This window comes from Manis pentadactyla, chromosome 14 (assembly GCF_030020395.1).
Source record: "Manis pentadactyla isolate mManPen7 chromosome 14, mManPen7.hap1, whole genome shotgun sequence".
Lineage (NCBI taxonomy): Eukaryota > Metazoa > Chordata > Mammalia > Pholidota > Manidae > Manis > Manis pentadactyla.
The window spans coordinates 833,874-856,443 of NC_080032.1; the positions used below are offsets into that span (position 1 = coordinate 833,874).

The window sequence follows — 22,570 nt, forward strand, 5'->3', positions numbered from 1 at the left end:
GACGTATGGCCCCGCCCCTTCCTGCCGCGAGGGCCTCAGCTCTGGAGCGTCGGGCAGATGGCTACAGGCTGGGGTCCGTGCGGGACTGGTGCTCGGCCAAGGCCTGTGGCGTTCCTGGTGCGCGGCCGTACCCGGGCTCCCCGGCCCCGGCACCCCCTGCCCCCCGTTTGCTGTGTTTCTGACGCCGACAACCGCGACGTAACGCTGCGCCCTCGCCGCGAGGAATTGTCGCGAGAGATGACGGCGCTGATGATTGACAGGCGCCCGGGACTTCGGACGATGTCGGAAATCCCGGGGCCGTGACCCGGCCTGGCAGCCCCGCCCTTCCCGGACAGATCCCGGCGGGGCGGGTGGGGGCGGCAGGTGCCCCTTTCGCCCGACGCTGAGCGTAAGTCTTTTTGTGCAGACAGACATTTGAGCAAGTTCGTAGAAGGGTTCCGCCGAGCAGTGACAATGGGCTACGAGTCGGCTGAGACCGGCCTCGGGAGGCGTGAAGCGCCCGCAGTTACTGGCAGGGCTTCGCGGAGCCGGGTGCCCTTCGGGTGCTGGGCGCAGACGTGAGCGACCTACAGACACGCTCCCTCACTTAGGAAATTAGTGCGGCGTGATAACAACTTGAGAGCTTGGAGGGGCTGAAAAATGAATAGGATTTGAGGAAGAAAGAGGATTTCCAGGCAGGAAACCACATCCTGTTACCTATGCATTGGTAGGAAAGGCATGTTCAAAATGAAGTTGCTAAGAATTTCCTTACTGCCCTTGAAGGCTTTCCTGATGCAAACGCTGTTTCTCAGTGTTAGATGGCACCGCAGCCCGCATGACGGTTCCGCAAGAAAAGACATGATGAACCAGCCTGAGCTAAGTCGGGTTTTATTAATCCAGTTCTGGGGGAAAATCAGGTTATAACCGAGGTCTGTGCAGCATTTTACTTCATTCCCTGTATAGCTGTTTTATCAGGAACGGATCACACAGCTCCGCATGATCTGGCCCCTCCTGCCCTAAATCCCATGTGTCAGACATTCAGGATTGTTCGCTGTTCCTAATTCTATGCCTCCCTACCTTTGTCCATATTATTCCTCCTTCCTGTCATCATGCCTTCCTTCACCTCTACTTAGTCAAAAACATTTTTATCATGCACGACCCACTTCAAGTAGTATTGCTTGAAAATCCTTCCCCTGATTTCTCAAGCAGAACATCTGTTTCTAAGCCACTTTGAGCATACTCCAAATGCAGAACTTAGCCCATTGCATTCCCAGTGCTAAAGCCCACCAACTGAAAACACCAGAAACAGATCTATAAAAGAAAGTTAAAAGTTAGGCTTGCTGAACTTGCCGCCACAAAGGAGTGCAGCAGAGGACCTGTGAGGCTCCTGCCAGCAGGAGTCGTGGAAGGGTGCTCCTGGGCTTCAAGGGCTGGGGTGTCATAGATGATCTTGGCAGGGACAGGTCAGAATTTTTACACTAGGAGAGGCATTGGAGGCGTCAGTGGTCTTATGTAAAATGAGTACGTTGGGGGTTACTGGGAGATCAGCTTGTGTCCTGGAGCAAATGGTCTGAAGATCTATGTTAAATGGTCTGCACTTAGATCATTTGCATCGCATGAAACAGTACCATTTCTCTGCGTTTTGGCAGGATCCACTCTGCCCATTGTGGTTTCAGTTCTCAGTCCTCCCACGCCACCCTCTAGCCTAGCTGCCACCCACTTACTGCCAAGGGGATAGGACCCTATGGTTGGTTAGCCCATGTTTCTCAACCTTCACACTACTACATTTGGGGCCAGAAAATTCTTGTTGAGGGATGAGAGGCCATCCTAGGCACTGCAGGGTGTTTAGCTGCATCCTTGGCCTCCACCTGCTGGACACCCTCAGCATTCCACCTGGTCATGATAATCTCCTAGGCATTGCTAGCATCCCCTGGAGGATCAATGCCCCTGGATGAGAGCCACTGGATTAGACTGACCAGAACCCACCCCAACACGCACCCCATGACCAGGGGTGAGGCCCACTTCCCCTGAAACCCTGGCCCACATGGAGGGTCACCTCAGCGAGTCAGGGTTCTTCCGGCCTGGTGCTGGGCAGGCAGCCGAAGCCTGAGCTAAACCTACACCACTCCCTACTTCCAGTCCAGGGCTTTTCCCAAGCCCGCGTTATTTCCATGTCCTCCACAGATAACCTGAAAGCCTTCCAGTGCTCAGCCGAGGGCTGTGACCCAACAAAGGTGAAGTAAGGTGAGCCGACATGCAGGCGTGTTACACTCTGAGCGGGGAGGTACGAGCCCAGGAACCAACATCAACACCCCGAGAAACCATAGGGTGCCCTTGGGCCACAGGAGCGGGTCCCTGCAGGTGGGCATGGCCTGGGGGCCAGATGTGGGGGAAGTAAAATTACACGGGCGAGTTTTGTTATCCGTAAACTGATGGAAGTACAAATACACGACAAAGGACGTCTAAAGGCTGGCAAGTTCTGCAGATAAGCTGTATTAAGGCCAAGGAACAAACATTTCCAATTTAGATCTCTAAATATGCCCAATAATAACTGTCAGTGTGCCCTCCCATCTCTCCACACTTCCCCGGGGCAGGGGCAAAAAGGAGATTTTCGTGACTTTAAATGTTACAAGTGAACCCACACATGCCACGTGTGTATACACTATTTTTCCAAAATATAAAAGTATAAAAATAAAATTTTTGCCTTCTGTATCTAGAAACATCTAGAAAAAACATGATTGCTTCTGGTTCTTGGTCTTCGGAGCAGGCACGTTTTATCAGGTTTTTCACCTCCCTGTGCTTTCTGGAGGGGACACAGAAACAAGGACGACAATGACTGCATCTCAGGAAACCAAGCTGAGGACACGGGGGACGAAGGCTACCCAGGTCTGACAGACGGAGGAAGAAGGGGCTTCACACACACTTAACTCTGGTCGCAGTGTGGGTTATGTGCTGGGGGACTGCTGCTGGGATGGGTAGGAATAAGCCAGTTTGGGAGCTGCGTTCTGGAAAAACAAGTCAGGGCTTGGGCATGGGGTGGGCACTGCCCATCACTGAGCGGCAGCCCGCTTGTCCCGATGCTTCTGGTAGGTGCTCAGTATCTCCGTGATGACGCCGGGGTCCTCCAGGGTGGTTGTGTCTCCCAGGTCCTGAGCTTTGCCCGTGATTATCTTCTTCAGGAGCCTCCGCATGACTTTCCCAGACCGAGTTTTTGGAAGACGTTTCACTACCTGGCAGAAAGGGGTGGGGCATTGCATTTGGGGTGGCGCCCAGACCCGCAGCCAGCACCCGCCTGCACTGAGATAGGAAGGGCTGTGCTCAGGGATGAGGCCCCTCCTGGTGGCCTGGTAAGGAGTGCTGAGGAGTGGGCCCCACGTCTCTGGTTTTACCCTACGGTAGGAACCTGAAGCTGCATCAGCCCAAAGGACAGGATCCAGCAGGGTTGGGGGTTTTCAGAAGCCTGCCACCAGGCAGGGGTCTGCCCGTGCCTGGGCCCCCTCACTGCCAGCACCAGTGTTTCTCCCATCAGCTGCACTAGAGAGGCAGCAGCAGGACTACGCACCTGCCATGCCCCTCGCCTCTACCGCAGGCTGGGCCACAGCTGGTTTTCCTAACATCAGAGGTAAAAGCAACTTGAAATCAAAATGCTGTCTCGCTCAGTGTCTGAAAATTTAGCATTTAGCATTTTCAAACAACCACAGCCCATTCAGTATCAACGGCAATACACTAAGAGCTGCGTTTGGGGTTCCTATTATGGCCTGTCTTTGGAAAGAGTTCAGTTCACATAAGTGGAATTTAGGTCTCCCTGAAACTCCGGTCACTGGCCGGCAGTCTGACCTTGTCACACACCCTCTTCCTCAGAGGACCATCTCCAAACCAAGGCGGGCGATGGGAGAAGTGCTAACAAAGGCAGGCATAAAAAGCTAATGGGCTGCAAGGTGGTCCGGGTCTTTCCCAGAACTGATGGTGACATAGACCCCATCTATGGCATCTCCCTCACTGGCACCAGGAAATGTACCTAGAAACCACATGGGCCAGGGAACTCTGGTGCTTTCTACATGTCTATTTAAAACCCCTCATTTTCTTCACCATCCAGCCCTGCTCCTGTGTCAGAGACAGACCGTTCCCAACCCTGCCCAGCATCCCCAAGAGCTGAGTCATGTGGGTGTCTGCTGCTCCATCTCCCCACCCTCCCCCCTGCCTCGGAGGATGGGGGGCCCAGCTCTGTCCACCACACACACACACACACACACCCTGCTCCCAATCCAAGGATGGGTGGCCCAGTTCCGTCTCCCTCTCTGAGGATGAGCAGCCCGCCATCCTCACCTACTGCCCAGGAAACCAGACAGCTAATGTCAGTTTTGCTGGGAGCTGATGGAAGGACCACTGTTACTTGTTTACTGTGGGAAGCAGAGGCGGCGGCTTAAAACAAGCAGCGTGGGGGCCCTGTGGCACAGCGCCTCACCAGGATCTGGTCTGGCACGGCGTACTTGGCGATCTTGCTGGCCACTGTGGCCCTGAGCTCTCTCATCACCACATCTGCGTCACCTGCGTCATCTTTCAACACGATGAAGGCGAATGCAGCTGGAAGGAAGCAAAGGTTGGGGATGCGTCAGATCACAAACCGTCTCCCCAGGCAGGTTGTATACAAGTCGCCATTAAATCCAAAGGGTTTTTAAATCATATTTTGGTGACCTCATCGCCCCTGGTTTCTTCAGTTACAGCCCTAAAGCTGCTTTTCCATTTTCATTCAAAGCGGAAGCAATTCTAACAGCTCTTCTGAGCGTCCCGGGTGGGCGGCATGCACAGCGAGCTCGCTGCCTTGGCTCTGGTGCGTGCGACCTTGGGGATGGACTTGACCTGTCTCCCTGTCCCCGCAGCCATGCAGCAGCCTGTGACGTGGGCTGACTCCTGTGAGGTGGCACATGTGGCATCATCTCATGGGTGGGCGTTCCACCTGGGGGCACTAGCCACAGTGCACTTTAAATGTGAATTAAATTCAGTTTAAAATCAGTAGCTTAGCTGCATGAGCCACATGGGGCTCCTGGTGACCATGCCCGATAGCAGAGGAAGAACGCAGTAGGAGGGCCTGTTGGGCAGTGTCAGCCAGCAAAGGTCCCAGCATCGACGCCAAGTTTGGTTTCTCAGCATCTCACCACCATCTTTTCAACAGTCAAGATCTCCTCAACATCTGTCCTGGAAGGATTACCTGGTCCACACAGGTCTCTCAAGACATTTCTTTTGAATCCATCTGGGATAAGACTGTTTGGTGTGACATGGGGGATCTGTTTGTTCTTCACATGAGCAGTCACTCGTCCCAGCACCACTTGGGACAGTCTGTCCATCCCGACCTGCAGCGCCCCCCCCATCATTCACGGGGGTCTGTGTATGCACAGCCCTTGTTTATACCTGCACCGGTCCAGCCCATCTTAATGAATGCTCCCCTGGCGCACGGCACCTGGCTTACTTCACACTATCCTTGCTGGCCATGTGTGCCATCTACTGTCTCCCCCTTCCTCCACGGCCCCTCCAGCGTGTCAGCTCCATGGGGCAGGGGTTTTCCCCACCATATCTAGGTCCTAACCAACCAAGAGGCAGGGGCTCCCATCAGGTCAAGTGCAGAGGGAGAGGGGACACATAAGTACACGAGCTTCTGCCACTGAAGTGCAAGTGGAGAGATGCTCAGATCTGTCAGAAATCAGGAAAATGCACATCTTCGCGTACACAAGCTCCCCCGAACCCCGGGCAGGCAGACGTGAAAAGGCCACACCAGAGCTGCCTACGATGGCGTGAAGTGGTCCATGGCCTCAGAGAGCTGCACACAGGATGTGTTCCTGTCTCGACCCCCCTGCGGTCCCTGATGCCACCCACGTGGTCCGATCTCCAGGTAAGAGGGATGGCAGCTCTCAGGCACACCCTCCTCACAGCAACTGAAACTGCTAAGTAAATAAATGTCAATTTTTACAGTGGGTCACTTTAGATAAAGTGAGCAAATGACAGAATGGCACAGAAACATGGCAGGGAGGCAGGTGATGTTTGGGACACGGTGGCACACAGATGCCCTGACTGCAGGCGGGAGGCACGGCCGTGTGCCCGGCAGTGAGGAGCGGGGTCAGCAGGTGTGCAGGCCAGGCCAGGGTGGGCACTGTACGCCAACATTACAACCTGCGGGATCCTGCCCCTTCCCAGACCCGCCCGCTGGGAGCACAGCATGGCCCCTGATCACTCGTGTGCGTTCCCCCAGCCTGTCCTCGTGCAGCGGAATAGGTCCAATTCCTCCGGAAGGAGGCCCAGAGCAGCAAAGAGCTGCTCCAGGGACATTGATCTGCCAAGGGGGCAGCTGCAGGACTTGCCGTGGGCACTGTGACCCACAGGCACAGCAATGCCGGGAGCAGGGCAGGGCGCTTCACAAGGAGCCAGCATGACCAGGTCCCCAGGGCACTGCAGGCGGAGGGGGTGCTGGGGGGCGCAGGGCACTGAGGACAGACAGGGGCTGCAGGGGGGCCACCACCAAGCTGCAGAGGGAGCCAGTGGAGACTCCCCAGGCCCAGTGGAGGACCAGATGGGCCACGGCTGCTTGAGGACAGCAGAGCCAAGGCACTTCGGAAATCCAGCCTTCACCCAGCCCAGTGCTGGGCAGCTTCCTCCCCCAAAATCTCCACTTGAGAAGAAAACAAACAGCTTGGCCAGGAAGACCCCAGCACCCACCCTCGTGTGCTCCTTCGCAGGCGCCCGTGAGACCGGAAATGGGAGTTCCTCGCGGGGAGCTCACCTTCGCCTTTGATGTCGTGGGGGTAGCCGATGACAGCGGTCTCAGGCACGGCCGGGTGGGCAGCCTGTGCAGAACAGAACGAGCAAATCACGCAGGAGTCCAGACGCCTGGCTCAGCTTGCAGACTGTCCTCCAGCTTGAGGAGGCGGGCAGCAGGGAAGGCTGCCTGTCTCACCATCGCATCCTCAATCTCCGCGGTCCCCAGCCGGTGGCCGCTGATGTTGATGACGTCGTCCATGCGCCCCGTGATCTGGTAATAGCCGCCCTGGGTCCGGAGAGCGCCATCTCCAGTGAAGTAGTAGCCTGCATGGCAGTGGGGGGCTCAGCACCAGTACCTCTGCCCCAGGACCCAGGGGACTCCTGTCCCTGCACAAGGGACACGCCAGGGCAGCGTTCTGACCTCTCTACAGAAGGAAGCTGCGAGGCCCCATGCTTGCCGGCCCCCTGCCTGTCCTCCCAGCAGCCCCATCAGGAGGCACCCGGCAGGTGTCACCGGGCTGTGCGCTACTGAAGGGCACCTTCGAGACTAAGGTCTAGGGAGCAGGAGACACACAGGAGCCCATCCAAGCTGCCCAAAGAGTGAGCTTGTTTACAAGCTTGAGGTGGAAACGACCAGTTCCAACAGGCATAGCATGCGTGCAAACCCAGCCCAGGGACACTGCAAACCGGGGAACAGCAGAACAGGAGAGGGACTCGCAGCCAGCAGGACAGCTTCTGGGGCGGCGGCTCCTCTCTGGTTTCCCAGTAGCCCACAGGGTGTGCAGCAGGGCCAGGCGCACACTCAGGGCTCTGCTGGCCTCTGGCTGAGGGGCCACCCCCACCGCAGACAGGAGCCGAGTCAGGCAGGGAAGTGGGAGCAGCAGGCCCCAGACACGGGCCCCCCAAGGACCCGTCCTGCCCACCGCACTATGCTCGCACCCTGTGCCCATTAGGGCATTTCCGGACAATGTGATCCGAGCGGCGTGCAATGCCTGATACACTCCACTTCGCCGGCTCACCTGGATAAGCCCTGAAGTAGGCATCCAGGAACCTCTGGTGGTCTCCGTAGATGGTCCGGGCCATTCCTGGCCAGGCCTGAGAGAGGCACAGAGCCCCGGAGACATCACAGCCCTCCACGACATTTCCCTACAGACCGGGACACACATGAGGGACGGGCAGACTGACAGCTCCTTCCCCCACCTGCTCAGCCGGAGGCAGGGGAACAACAGGTGAGCCCGAGGGGGCTGCCCAGGTCTCTGCCGTGCAGCCGAGGCAACCGCAGTGCCTGCTGGCCCCTCCACCACCCGGCTGGGCACGCATGATGCGGGACAGTGGGAGGCCGAGGCCAGGAAGGGGAGGGAGCCAGGGACCCGGCAGGGTGCACATGCGGATGGGAGATGCCCCTGCGGGGCCGCCTCACCTCCTCATCCATGAGGACAGGGATGATGCCGAAGAAGGGCCGCATCGCCATGCCGGGGAGGATTTCTGCGCCCTCCTCGGAGGGTCGTGGCGCGATGCAAATGCCGCCTGTTTCTGGGGGTCAGGGAAGAAGCACCAGGTGGGCCTGGGGACTGGGGATGTGTGCACCCAGGCTGCCGTCAGAGGGCATGCTGGACACACAGGTGGCTTCCCAGAGGAGGCAGTGGGTGCAGCTGCCCCTGCTGGGGGCCAGGAATTGCACCCCCAGTGACACCAGGACCTTTGAGGCAAAACCAGGTTGGGTGCCAGTTCGCTCCACTGCGGAACGAGAGCGCGGTCCCAGGAACTGGACCCACAGGAGTGGGAGCTGCGCCCCCCCAGCCCTTGGCTTCAGTGCAGATGCCCAAGCCCACCACCCTCCCAGAAGGACAGGGAAAGTCACTGCCTCCCCGGAGCACGCAGACCAAGCCATGAAGAGGCACCAGCACATGCTGCCTCCCCGTGCTTCTGGGGCCCTTCCCTCCGTCAGCCTGCACGGAAAGGCCCCACGGGACTCAGCTTAGGGTCTCACCACCTCAGGAGGGGTGAGAGGGGGCTGCTCTGAATGCCTCTGGCCTCAGTCATGTCTCTTCCCAAAGATCCTAACGAGTCAGATTCCCAAGAGAAGAGGAGGCAAGTGAAAACAAAATGGTTCAGGAAGTACTCCTTGTCCGCTAAAATCCAGGCACAATGGTGCCGAAACAGCACCCGTGCCAGATGCACTTGTTCAGAAAGTGGCCCTCAAGGAGAGCGGACATGAGCTGAGTACCTTCTGTGGGTCAGACCCTGGGCAAGACGCGCTGGCGGGCCTTCTCATTCTGTTCCCATGGGCCCCACCATACAGACAAGGGCATGGAGGCCTCCAGCTGCTAGAAGGCAGCTCGGCCCCGCCTCCGAGCTCCCGCACTGCAGGACCCAGTCTCCTCTGCCCCGTGCTGTGGGGCACAGGCGTCGGGTGCTGGGTGGCATTCGTGCTGCCTCACCGCCGGTGTGGCTTGTGTCCCCAGGGCACTAACGCAGGAGTACAGCTGTTGTGCACGCTGAGCAGCCCTGTGCCTGGCTCCCCGGTGCGTGGGACCCCTCCCCCCATGCACACTCACCTGTCTGCCACCAGGTGTCCACCAGTGTACATCTGCTCTCCCCGACCACCTTGTGGAGCCACTCCCAGGCCTCGTGGTTAATTGGTTCTCCCACTGCAACCACACCGGAAAGAATGAAAGATATTAATAGACCTCAATAAACTCCAAACCCAAAGGAACTGATGTTTACAGGTAAAACAGCTCTACAATTTTCCTGGAAGACATGAAAGACAACGAAAAAGTGGTGAGATCCGTCATGCTTACGGCCAAAGAATCCAAACCACAGGAAGATATTTTCACTGTCGGGTCCGAAATCAAAACACTGGCAAGAATGTGTGAGAAACAGTATCACACATTATAGGAGGATAATCTGATGCAGTGAGTTTGGGGAGCAATTTGGATGTTTTTCTTTATATTTACAAGTACATACACCCAATACAACCACTTCGGACAGTATTTGTGGCAGAATCTACTAAGACTAAACATACATTTATCCTAGTACTCAAAAATGTCCCTTCCGGCATAGAACCCACAGAAACAAGTGCATCTGTCCACCTAACACAGACACATTCACAGCAGACAAAAACGAACCACTGTCCATCAAGAGGAGGACAGAGAAACAGACCAGTATGTTCACGCAACAGAGCACACAGCATGAGCAAGCCCACCGCTCTACGCGCAGTGGGGGTGGGCGGCAGCCGCAGCCCAGGAGATGGGCACTCACCACGCCAGCCCGTGCGTGTGACGTTGAAGAAGCGAATCCCCCTTGCTAAGTGGTAAACAGTGGCTGTGACGGGGGGTTACTGACTAGGAGGGGGCACGGGCGGCCTTATGGGGACTAGAACTTCTATGGCTTCCACTGGGTCGTGGTCACATGTATGTACACACACGACACGAGCACTTCTGCCACTACTCTACAGCCCAACTTCTCGGTGTCCGCCTGCTGGGAAGGCTGGTGTCCCCCCAGGACGGTGGCTTGGGTCGCGACAGTAGAGCCCCAGGAATGGGACCAGTGCTCACAGGGAGGAGGCCCACGGGGTTGCCCGCCCCTCCCACAACATGAGGACACCCCGAAAAGGTGCAGTCTGGGGCCCAGGAAGAGGGCCCTCAGCAGAACTTGACCAAGCAGGCATCCTGACCTCAGACTTCAGTCTCCAGAACTGTGAGAAATAAATTCCCACTGTTTCTAAGTCACCAGGTTGTGGGATTTGATGATAGCAGCCGGATGGCACGTTGTCCTAACGGAACACCCACAAAGGCTGGCATTCAGCCAGACGCACTGGCTCACACACTCTGTGGCTCAAACAGTGAAGTGCCCCTCGCTGGCTGCCTCGCTCAGGACCACACACAGCATGGCAGCCCACCGAGGCCTGTCCCGGCCACCCCGCCAGCTGGTCTCTTGGGAGGCCGGGGGCGTGTGAATCGCCCTGCATGCCCACACACCCACCAGACGCAGGAAGCTGCCACTGTCATGTTGGCTGACACCGGGGAAGCTGCCAACAGCCTGCTGCGCAGCCCCAAGGCCATGCCTACAGACACCATGCAGCCCCACAGGAGGCAACAAGCGAGTGTGTGAGAACCGCCTGGAAAACTACGTGTGGCTCAGTTAAAACAAACATCACAGGATAACAGCACAGCACTGTGATGTCCACGATAAAGGGGACGTGTTCTAAGGGGGCCAGATCTGCGCACAGGAACGGACCTGCCGAGGGGCGCCCAGTGAGAGCAGTGCCTTGTGCACAGCAACATCGGTACACTTCCCGGGGGCACGGACGCCTGGCAGCAGGGCCTGCTCGGTGGGCTACGCAGCGACTCCCGCAGCACACGGCAAGGGCACAGGCTGCCCCGCTCACAGTGACGGCAAAGCGCAGCCCGCAGGTACAGAAAATCTCAGGACTGGCCCAGACCACGAGGGCTGTGGCTGCAGGGGTGTCTCACAGGCGGGTCCTCGGCTTTCCATCTGTGGCCTGGCACCCATTTCGCCATGACAGCTACACAGTGTCAGGATCGTATCCATCTGAGGCCTGCACTGGTGCCCACAGTCACCCGCAGCCCCTTCCGCCTCGCGGCCGGCCGCTCACCTGACCCCAGGGTCCGCAGGGAGGAGCGGTCGTACTTTCTCACCCAGGAGTCACCGTATTTCAGCAGCAGCCGGACAGCGGTCGGGGCGCCATAGAACTGACTGATTCGTAACCTCTGCACCATCTCCCAGTACCGACCTGCAAGAGGCCCAACCCACCGTCAGGCTGAGGGCCCAGCACACATCATCTATGCAAGCCTATCTGGAGATCAGGCACGGTGTGCGCAGGTGATACGGCACATGCCTGCATCACCGGCAGGAACAGGACTCGGCTTGGCCTCCATACGGGCGTGGAAGGGAGCCCTCTGGGAAGGGCTCGCTGAGGCAGTCATCTCCCAGCGCACCCGCCACCAGGGGCTGGGAAGGACCCTTGCCTGGCTTAGCACGGCTAGACCCGCACGGGGCGGCCCAGCCAATCCAAAGGAGCGTTACGGGTTATGGTGGATTTAAAAATAACCCCCCTGTGTGTGTGTGGTGGTCGGGGGGCACTGAGACAAAGCTGCGTTCAGTCTCTGCTGGGTAGTGGGCGCTTCTCCTTCACTCACGGGCTCCAGAGCCCAGAACACACGCCAGCACGCGCACCCCCGTCTTCGCAAGCCTCAGGGACTCGCCACTGTCGCTCTGCATGCGGGAAGCTGAGCCTCAAGGGGCTGAAGCATGCAGAGTCCGTGAGCTGCAGCTCCTGCTCCCTGGCCGTGCTCCCCACGCACTCTGCTCCAGGGCATCTAACCCCTCGGGAGGCTGGCAACAAACTCCGAAGTCCCACACGCACCACCGCCCACGCTGTGGAAAGCTCAGGCAGTCTCCCCGCAGGGCCCCACCGCCACTCCAAAACCAATGCTCTGGACACTGTGCTGCCTGGGGCAGAGCCAGGTGGGCAGCAGGTCCTGCACGTGGCCTCAGGCACGGAGGGCTCTCCAGCCCCCCACATGGTGCGCTCCGATGGCAAATGTGGACATGCCCCCCACCTGGGATTCCTGGGGCCTGGGCTTTGAAAGGCTGGATCCCATCAGGTGGCCATAAATATGAGAGGGACAGACCTCAGGGTCCAGCCCGTGGCAGACAGTTAGATTAGAAGGACAGGACACCCAAGTGGGTGGTTTGAGATGGCTTCCAGTGCCCAGCTGGACTCCTTTATACCGCTTGTCCGATCTCACTGCAGACAAAGCCCCAGGCCCGGCAGCTATGCCACAGAGTCGGCCGAGCGCAGGCCTCTCCTCCACCCACCTGTGTACTTCGCCACCCTGAAGCTCCCTCCTCATCTGGGGCCCCAGGCCTCACCAGCATCAGGGTAGACCGGGGTGCTCTCAAACAGGACGCTGGTCGCTCCATTACAGAGGGGTCCATACACCACGTAGCTGTGTCCTGTGATCCAGCCAATGTCGGCCACACAACCAAAGATGTCGCCTGGCCGGTAATCAAACACGAGCTGCAGCAACAGCAGGAAGGGCCATCAGGAGCCTGTCTCCCTGGCAGGATGGACGCGGGCATTGCAGCAGCCACCAGGAGCAGGATCAGTTTGTGTAGCCCCTGGTACACGCAACAGCCGATGTCTGCAGACAGCAGGGGAGGGGGCCAGACCCGAGTGTGCGCTGCGGGAGCCCCTCCAGACACAGCCCTTCTGTCGCCAGGGCCGGCCCGCCTGGGGCATGTCAAGGAATGGGGCACCCCCAGGCCCGATGCCGTGGTTGGTCACACAGGTACCCACAGGTAGACTTCTTCCAGTCGTATGTAAAAAATGAGGGCACCTTTCTGTATTAAGTTATTCCACAATTTTAACAAATGCCTTTAAAACTGCAAAAAATGAGAGCCAAAAAGACCAACAAACTCCCGCGGCATCACCAGCGGCCAAGCACCTGCAGAGACACAGCAGCTCCTGCCGAAGGGTCCGACCCGAGCCCGACCCCACCTCTGCCCCCAGCTGCCCCTTTGCAGGAAACACAGAGGACAGAGGGAGGGGCGAACAGCCGCTGCAGCAGACACGGTTTAAGGAAATGGGAGGCATCGGGGGAACCTGAGGGTTAAAAAGGGCTTAAAAGACACCAAAAACATCAGTGGGCAAGAACGAGCTACAGTGCCTGGGGATGATTAGGCAACAAGCTAGAAAAGGAGACAGGGCAGTGGTGCCACAGAGGTCAGGACGGGGCAGCTGTGGTCGGACAGGCCATGAGGGGCTTCTGGCGGCTGGCTGCAGGGGCTTCTGCACCCAAGTAGGGTTGGCATTACAGTAACTCATTAAGCCACATTTGGTCTAGACAGTTTTCTGTAACTGTTCTGTTTTACAGTAAAAAGTGTTTTTAAGCTTTGGGTGAGTAGTCGTCTCCTGTTGCCATGGACAGACACTGAGGTCCTCCAGGAGCTTCCAGACAGCACAGTGGGGGTCTCGAGGCGGCCAGGGCCCTGTGCAGCCGTGTCCTGGGCAGAGGGGGCGTCTTTCCAGGAAGGCCACACTTTGTGCTGTGCACAGGACGCCACGTCCCACAGCCCCACGTCATTCGAGAGCTGTAAGGACCTGGCCAGTCAGCATATTCCACCCCTCAACCCCGACACAGGGGCTGTGTCAGAGTGGGGCCTGGACCCCACCCAGGTTACTGGGAGAAAACAGCACCTCACACCTACCTGGAGTGGTTTCACAGCAGGAGCTCTGGCCCTGAATCAGGCCCCTGCATGCCCCCCCCACCAAGCCCAGAGCCCTGCCGGAAGGTGCGGCCCCTGCACCCCACCCCCGGGGAGGCGCGTACCCGGTGCGTCAGGGCCGCGTATAGCAGGTAGCCCGCCTGGGTGTGCACCAGTCCCTTGGGCGTCCCAGTGCTCCCGGAGGTGTAGAGCAGGAAGAGCATGTCCTCGCTGCCCATGCTCTCTGGGGTGCAAACAGGGTCCTCCCTGGCCATCTCCTGTAGGGGAGGACAGAACAGCCCCGCACATGGCACTCAGCCTCCTGTGGACACCTTCCCCAGCTGCCGCAGAACCTGGCTGCTGACTCAGCACTCCCCTTCCCTTCAGAGATGCAGAGAGAACACAACAGCCAGATACAGTCGTTTCTGCGTGGTATGTAAACCCTCAACCCCACAAACACCACTGGGGAACACTGGGCAGCTCGGGGGCCCCAGACTGAGAACCACACCCACCAAGCCTCAGCCCCGGTTAACCCAGGAATAACCCCTCCTCCCCAAACTACAAAGCGAGGAGGCCCACCTGCTCCAGGGGTACATCCAGGTCCCCCATGTGGACCTTGCTGTCTGTCCTGTGAGCCACCAGGACGTGTTGGATGGTCGGGCAGTGCTTCACAGCCTCGTCCACTACCTTCTTCAGCTCCACCACGCGCCCTCCCCGCAGTCCTTGGTTGAAGGTGATCACCACCTTGCACTTGGCTAACAGAGACAAACAGGCACTTCTGGCCGGTGTCCTCCCCACTTTGACCTCAGAGCCCAGAGGAAAGCCACACATTTCAGGCCTGAGGGTGTGACCGACAAGGTCCGTTCTGGAGTAAGAGTCAACAAAAAGCTGAGGCATGTGCCTGCGTTGCAACCTCTGTGCTCAGTGCGGATGCACCAGGCCTTTTCCCAGCTCAGAGAAGGAGCAGAAGTAGCCGCACGTAACTTACCTGGGAGCTCAGCCCTCCGTGACTTCCACTGTTCCCTCCTACCTACCCCGGGGGCTTCCTGGGTGAGGGACCATCGCCACCCCCAGCCACAGCCACTGTGGGGCAGAGCGACTCCAGATGCAGAGAGCAGGAGAGCCAGGCAGCTGGAGGCTGAGCCCCGCATGTCCCGTGTGGCCCCTGCCCTGCCGAGGCCAAGAACTTCACTGCTCAGAGAACGAAGACCACCCCATTGATGCCAGGAGCGGCCAGCCCCCACCCTCACCTTCAGGGGAAGGCTCTGCAGGACCCACACCTGCTCTTCAACAACCCAGCCAGGCTCAGCCAGACCTGGGGCAGGGAATCAGGTCACAGCCTGGGCCTCGGGACCACAGGCAGAGGAATGACCCTCTGTCCACAGTGTGCCCCACCTGGCCCCTAAGGAGGAGCCTGGGACACATACGCAGCGGTAGTTCCAACAGACAGGATGATGATGCTCAACAGCATGAATGTACGGCCTGCCCTTGAATTGCATACTTTAAAATGGTCACAGTGATACCGAAAAGGGGAGCAGCAAATATATGAAGACTAATTTAGTTAAATGAAAGGAGATGACCTTTGCACAGTGGCTGGCACTTATCAGGGCCAGAGAGTTGAGAGAGAGAGAGAGAAAGGAGTGACCCAGCATCCCTTGAAAGGGAGTGGAAAAGCTTCCCAGCCCTCTTAAGAGGGGGGCCAGCAGGGGCCTGAGACTCCTCCCTCTGGCTCTGTGCACTACCCAAGGCATCTTCGCTAAGCCCCCCTGGTTGCCCCAGAACTCAGCACCCTCCCTGAGGAGCGGCTCAGGGGACTCACTCTGGGACCTCCCTGGAGAGGGGCCAGACCACACAGACACGGGCCGTCCAGACACTGGGCCCTCCCAACCAGAAAAAGGAGGGGACAGAATCGCCTGCACACCACCCAAGAGGCTTGACTACCTGCAGACAGGAGCCTGAAAGATACGCCACCAGCCCCCACGTGACGGCAGGCCTCTGGAGATGGTCTACCCATCATTCCTGCAGGCTCGGGCCTGCGGGAGGTCCCCACACATCCACGCCAGCCTCCTCCAGGCCGCCCCCCGCAGTGCTCCTTCCACCACCCAGCGGCACCTGTGACTTCCTGCCTCCCGGAGTCCCTGGCTCCTCAGCTTGTGGGACAAGTGCTCATTCTCATGCTCATTAAAGTGCTGTTTGTATTCAAGGCGTGTGTGTTTTTATTAACGTCTGTCCCTGCTCTGATCTCTGAAGGCCAGGTCCCGCGGAGCTGACCAGCAGACCCCGGCCTCCTCCCGCCCACGGCCCGCAGGCAGGCTCACCGTCGTTGATCCTCCCGGCCAAGGACTCGGCACTGAAGCCAGCAAAGACCACGGTGTGCACGGCTCCTATCCTGGCACAGGCGAGCATGGAGGCCACGGCCAGCGGGGAAACGGGCATGTAGATGGCCACACGGTCCCCTCGCCTCACTCCATGCCTCTTCAGCGTGTTGGCCAGGCGGCAGGTGGTCTCCAGCAGCTCCCTGCCGGATGAGGGGATGACCATCAGAGACGCGGGAGGGCCAAAACTCGGAGCAGTCGGGGCGGAGTGATTCTGGAGCCTGCAAGACCTGCCCGGCCGGCAGAGCCTGGGGCGCGAGCACCCAAAGGCTTGGGGCACGGCAGGTTCTGTTCCAGAAAACGACGTGCTGATTTTGCAGGCTGGTGGGGAAGGAGATTCACTGCCACAATGCTGAGGGAAATGGCTGTCCTTGTGTCCATTAAGAGCAGGTGTCCAAACCCTGAGACATGGAAAATCCTCGCCTCCAAAGGGAGGTCGTGAGTGAGACATCTACTTAGTGGGGAAAGGCAGGCCCTGGTTTCCTGAATCAGCACAGGTCAGGGGCCCCCCCACAAGGCTCCTGCGCGACCCGCTCGGCGAAGCCGCAGCACGCGGGTGGGACTGGGCTACAGGGCCACCCGGCCCAGGGCTGCAGGCAGCGCCAGGACCACCGCGGTGTGGAGACCGACCGGGCATGCGCGGGCCCCGCCCCCCACCAGGCCCTTCGGGAGGGACTGCCTGCCAGAGGGCCAAATCTCCCTGAACGAGCCGATTGGCGCAGGAGTCGGCACATGACCCAATTCTGTCCAATCAGAATCGATGGCAGTCAACCCCAGAAAACTGGGACTACAGGGGCTGCCCACGTGCCTGGAGTGCAGCGGTGGGTGCAGGAAGGCCCCCCGAGAGCCGGTGCTCTGTCCCACGTTGCTCCAGCACCTCAGCCAGCTGAACCTGGGCTTTGAAAACAGCCAATCGTTTTCTCATTTTTGCTGTACATGGTTTGATTTTAATCTGTCACTTAATAGACGACCTAACACGGAAGGAAAGAGGGGGAAGGCCCCCCGGCCCCGCCTACGCTCTGCGTGGCTGCACAGGCCTGAGGAGCGCATAGTTCCCCTCTGCTCCAAGGGCTGTCAGGGAAGGGGCTCCAGGAAAGACGCAGCTCAGCCAGAGCCTCCGGAACTTACAGCAGCTGAATGCAAATGGCGGCGGGCAGGGACCCCCAGGGGGCCTTTGTTTCCTGCCAGAGCCAATAGGCCAGACCTGATGCGCACCAGAACCCAGGGCCAGCAGGCACCTCACCAGGCCGCCGGCAGCTCCAGCCCAGGCTGCCTCGTGGCCTCTTCTGTGGGATTTCAACCTTCCTCCTTAATGCCTTCAGAGTCGACAAAGGAGCCTTCCAGTGGTGCTCTCCCCACCCCTCCCTCGCCTAAGTTTCTGATGAAGGAGCAACTTCCTGACAGCCCCCAACACCGCACTCCCCAAATCCAGGACCTCCAGGGGAGCGGGGGTGCGCGGAAAGGTGCTGCAGAGGCAGCTGTGGTTAGTGGTGGGGAGGGGTAGCCCACGTGCACGCAGGCCCCATCCTCACAGCTCTGAGGATGTGAGCCTCGGGCAACACCCGGGGACACGGAGGCTTCCTGAGTGTGTCACAGAGCGGTGGCAATGAAATTCTGCCCTTATTCTTCAGACTAAAGGCAGCAGTTTGAGGTCAACAAAGGGATATAAACTGCCCCTGCAGAGCAGCTGGGGCCAGCATTCCACAGAGGCCACACAGACAGGAGCTCATCTGTCCCCCCCTGCCGGGCAATCACCTGAGAAACAGCAGGTGCCACCCCCTGTGCGGCCCTCACACCGTTAATGAGAAGCAGCGCCCACCCAAGGCCCTGCCAAACATTGGGCCGTGAAATGTCTTTGAAAGGATTTTCTAAAAGGACTAAAATCCACAAACTCACTTTGCCAAATCCGTTATAAGCACCATTTCAGAGGGTAAGTGGGGTATTAGGAAATGAGAGGGCAAGCGGCCTCCAGGACCACTCCAAAGGCACATGCAGGAGAGCGTGAAGGGCACGTGTCACCTCAGCCTGGCAGCACAGTTGCTGAGGGCAGCAGGGAGAGCTTTCTGGAAAGGCTGGCTGTGGGGAGGAAATCAGCAGAGAAAGCAATGAATGAATATTCCCTGCATGGGCAGAAGTCACCCAGCTGGCTAGAGCAGGGCATTTGAGCTTCAGCCCTGGGGAGGGTGTGGACCCACTGAGGCAGGCCACAGGTTCCCTCGAGGATCGTGGGGTCTCAACACGTGCCCCAGGGCCAGCGCCGGAGTGGGGTCTGTGGGTCCCACGCTCTTGCTGCTGCATCGGAGGAGAGGTTTCCGATTAAGAATCGGATCCAGGTGAATCTCAGTGCGCTCCCCTTCTGACCCACTCAGCCAAGGCCATAAACCTCAAGACTGGGATCCTTGACGGTCAGATTCTGAACCTCCCTGGGGCTCAGAAATCTGCCACATTCGTGCCATAGCAGTCGGGCCTCCGCTTAAACATCACACTACTGGAACTCACCACCTCACAGGGCTGCTGCCTCTTTCTTTGTCATTTCAGTAGAGAAACAGTCCTCCTAAAATTGGACCAAGATGTGTGGTTTTTCAAATTCTACCCATTGGTCCTAGCTCAGCCCTTCAAAGCTGCACAGGATAAATCTAATCTGCCGTTCAAGGACAGCCCTTCAGGTTCCTGAATAACCCTCTCATCCATCCCTCCATGACCCCACTCTCTCTCCAGATACCCCAGGTTACTACATGGACCCCCACATTCCCATTGTGTTTTTCCAGAGCAGAATATGGGTACCCAGACCCTTGATCCCAATATACATTTAATAATGTGATTTAAAAGCACATTAATCTCCACACTCGTATCATTGGAAAATATGGTCAACAAACCTAGGTCTTCAAGTCATTGAAAAGTAAATGTTATTCACATGATCCTGTCATTCCACAGACTGAAAACTGTTCAAGACCATGTTCTTGGATATTTGTGACTTCTTAAAGATTCTGCAAGCTGAAATGCTACCATTTCTGTATTAAAAAGATAATGCGGCCACTTAGTGGCCGGTGCCTCAGTAGTCACTACAGGAAACACTGGCTTCCTGCTGCCTGCAGGATCTTTCCAAGGGACAGCGACATACAGTTTTCTGAGAAATGATCTCCCGAAAATGACTCAGAGCTATATTTTCAAGTGCAAAGAGAAGTACAACATTCATTATTCAGGTACGGAGCAAGCCACCTACATCTGTCTGCAATGCAGACTCCTCGGAACAAGCCTTCCATGTGGACGTGTGCAAACAATATGCACAGATACATGACTTTGGCCTTGTGTTCACGGTGCTGAACACCAGGTAAAATGCTGACTGGCCTCTGGGAAAACAATGAGACCTTCGATAGCCAATCCTTAAGCTTCATCCAGGAATACCATTCACCCATCGCTAAAGACATAAACTGGCCAGAAGTAGGGGTAGCCAATGTGACACCTGTCAGAACTCAGACAGGATAAAGGGCACCCCTGTTCCAGCTCAGTCCAAAATAGGACACAGCAGGAAAGAGCTCAGAAGAAAGAGAAGGGGAATACACTGGTATTTATTTATCTATCCTCCAATCATACCTATTTTTTCATGATTACTATTTGAAAGAATCTTTCCCCCAAGCCATTTCCTTAGGACAGCCCAGGGAAGTAAGATAAGCCATGTGTGTGTGTTGCTGTATTTAAGAAATAAACAAATGGGGAATGCATGACTGCTGACTTCTACACACTCTCTGGCTTTCAGCATTCTTTAAATAAACACTAGCTAACTAACTTACCTCCTTCACTGTCCATCTGCCCCCCTCATGAGTACAAGCTCTACTCGGGCAGGGGTCTGGGGTTTACTGCCTTCTTCCCAGTGCCTAGAGCTGATAGAAGAAGGTCGATAAATGTTTGCTGAATGAATGGGAACAGCAGGTAAGTGTGAAGTAGCTCGGGCCCAAGCTCAAACCATGAGCGCCTGTCACTCACCAGAGGTCCTCCTTCCTGCACCAAGAGGGCCAAGACCCATGTCACACAGACAGGAAACTGTCCTGCTCCTTTGAGAGGGCATGTGAGGACCACCCCACTGGTAAACCAGCCCACAGCTGCTCTTCATTTTCTTCCGCCGCTAAGGGACTGGACAGACACAGAGCGCTTCACCGTCACCTTGCTCCTAGCCTGGGTGCTGACAGGGGCAGATCGACTGCATGGTCTAGAAGCAGAAGCAGGAAGGACACCCATATCCCCTGGGTGTCCTGCTCTAAGATTGATGTTCCCGTCGGCAAACCATTTCTGGGAGGTGGAGGTGTCGAGAGAAGAAAGGATCAGCTTCGGAAAGCAGAAGAGCACAGGGGACCCTTCACGCACAGGAAGGGTGTGGAGGGCCAGGTGGGGCAGGTATGCCGCTCACGAATTGTCACAGAACCAGGCCTGCGCACGCTCCTTCCCTCCGGACACACTCCACTGACCCTGACGTGTGACAGACGCTAAACCTGACTTAATGGTCCTGGAATCTGCTCCCTCGGCTACTCACCACCACTAAGCGCATAAAAGCCCAGGAAATCCCAGGGCACGGGTTCACCAACGGAGCATGAAACGCCTCACACATCACTGTGATTCCCTGACTGTGACCTTTGGCACAGAGAAGCCACAGCTGAATTTAAAGCAGCTGCTGCGCTAACACGGGAAAAACGCCTAAAGCTGCTGTTTGCCAAGCAAGGCCTCCAGGAAACACAAGCTGACCTGCCCCGGGGACACCAGGGCAGCCAACGAACTTGGGGTCCCTAAAGCTGCATGCTTTTGGCTTTCTCCCAGAAAATAAATGTATTTTCCTTGATTATTTTCCTTGAGGCTTTGCTGTGATCTAGGGAAGGTACTGGACTTGGAGTTTCTCAGAAGCGTGTTTCTTTGGAGGCCAATCATCAGGTCAGAGGAGAGCTGGGCCTTTGCCTTCCCGATTCGGTGAGGGCCCCCCGGGCGTGTCCAGGTGGAATCCCAGCCCAGGTCTCACAGCCCAGCCCGGCACACGGTCAGCCTCTAGACACCCTTGTGGAGTGGAAATGATAGTCCGACTTGAGGAGAGCGCTCTCCTGTTCCCTAATTAACACCCGATTTCCCCTTGGACCTCAGCACCGGCCTTCAGCCCGAGTCTCATCTCCAGAAAAGAACTTCTTTCCTTTCAGGACCAAACGGCTGACTGACATCACGACAGAGCCACACATCTGCTTCTGTCTCAGGCTGTTCCGGCTACTGTGACTCACACCCCTGCCTGGAGGGCTTATACACAACACCTTAGCGCTCCTGGCCAATGGCCCTGAGAACCCCAGGGATTCCTGCAGGCTAGCAGCCCTGGAACAGGAGGCTCCAAGCCTGGAAACCACCCAAAAACAGCTGGCACCCTGGCAGGATATTCACCCGCTGGCTGGACAGACTTGCTGACCTCCCAGGAAAAGCCTCAGAAGAGCTGTACGTGCCCTCGGAGAATTTCAAGTGGATGGAGGTTTGACTTTCTTAAAACATTTCCCTTTCCCTATATAAAAAAAAATAAAAGCCACAGGATGTTCTTCAGATCCCGCTCCAGGGCCACAGGGCCCACGTATGACCCGGCAGTGTGTCCACATGGCCCATGTGTGACCCGGCAGTGTGTCCACACTGCTGCACACAAGTCCCCTGGGCCACAAAGGCGACAGCAAGCCACAGGCAACTGAGGTCACACAGGAAGGTCCGGGGCAGACACAAGTTGGGCTCTATTTCTCAGGCTTCATCACCAACTAGGAGCCCAGGAGAGACACAACCACACAGGGGGATCCCGAGGAGCGACCACCTCGGGCCTGGGTCCATCTCCCTGCCCCTGGGTAGCAACTTAGAGAAACAGAAAATTGCCGCAAAGAAAGGGAAGCCATGGAGTCCACCCTCTGTGGTGCTGCACGGCATTTTAACAGCCATCTTTCTCAGCTAAAAAGGAACCCGATTCTCAGCCTCTGCCAGTTATCGTGGTGTGAATAAGCCCACCTTGACCGATTCCAGCCACCAGCATATCTTACTGAATGAACAGGGAGCTTGCAGTTCATTTAGTTCACTCTCTAAAAAAATAAGCATTTGCTCAGTAATAAATAATTGCTAAGAAAAATTAACGCTGTTCACGTGGAGAGCCTAGAGGAGCCCTCCCTCACACCAGTCCAGCCCGTCGCCCTGACCCTGGGCTGAAGGTGCCCAGTTCAGTGTTAAGTTCTGAAGCT

General features: G+C 57.3%; 1 protein-coding gene across 1 annotated transcript in view; it reads right to left on the minus strand.

The window, feature by feature from the left end:
• Positions 1–2,454: 2,454 nt before the first annotated feature.
• ACSS1 (acyl-CoA synthetase short chain family member 1) overlaps positions 2,455–22,570 on the minus strand; it is a 34,726-nt gene continuing 14,610 nt past the window's right edge. Inside the window, exons 3-14 of the mRNA XM_036908689.2 lie at positions 16,281–16,480; positions 14,542–14,717; positions 14,088–14,240; positions 12,628–12,775; positions 11,348–11,485; positions 9,288–9,380; positions 8,150–8,262; positions 7,749–7,875; positions 6,926–7,053; positions 6,752–6,815; positions 4,445–4,563; positions 2,455–3,209 (exon numbers count right to left, since the gene is read on the minus strand). Coding sequence (XP_036764584.1) covers positions 3,030–3,209; positions 4,445–4,563; positions 6,752–6,815; positions 6,926–7,053; positions 7,749–7,875; positions 8,150–8,262; positions 9,288–9,380; positions 11,348–11,485; positions 12,628–12,775; positions 14,088–14,240; positions 14,542–14,717; positions 16,281–16,480 — 1,639 coding nt within the window. The 3' untranslated portion in view covers positions 2,455–3,029. The remainder of the gene's footprint in view (positions 3,210–4,444; positions 4,564–6,751; positions 6,816–6,925; positions 7,054–7,748; positions 7,876–8,149; positions 8,263–9,287; positions 9,381–11,347; positions 11,486–12,627; positions 12,776–14,087; positions 14,241–14,541; positions 14,718–16,280; positions 16,481–22,570) is intronic.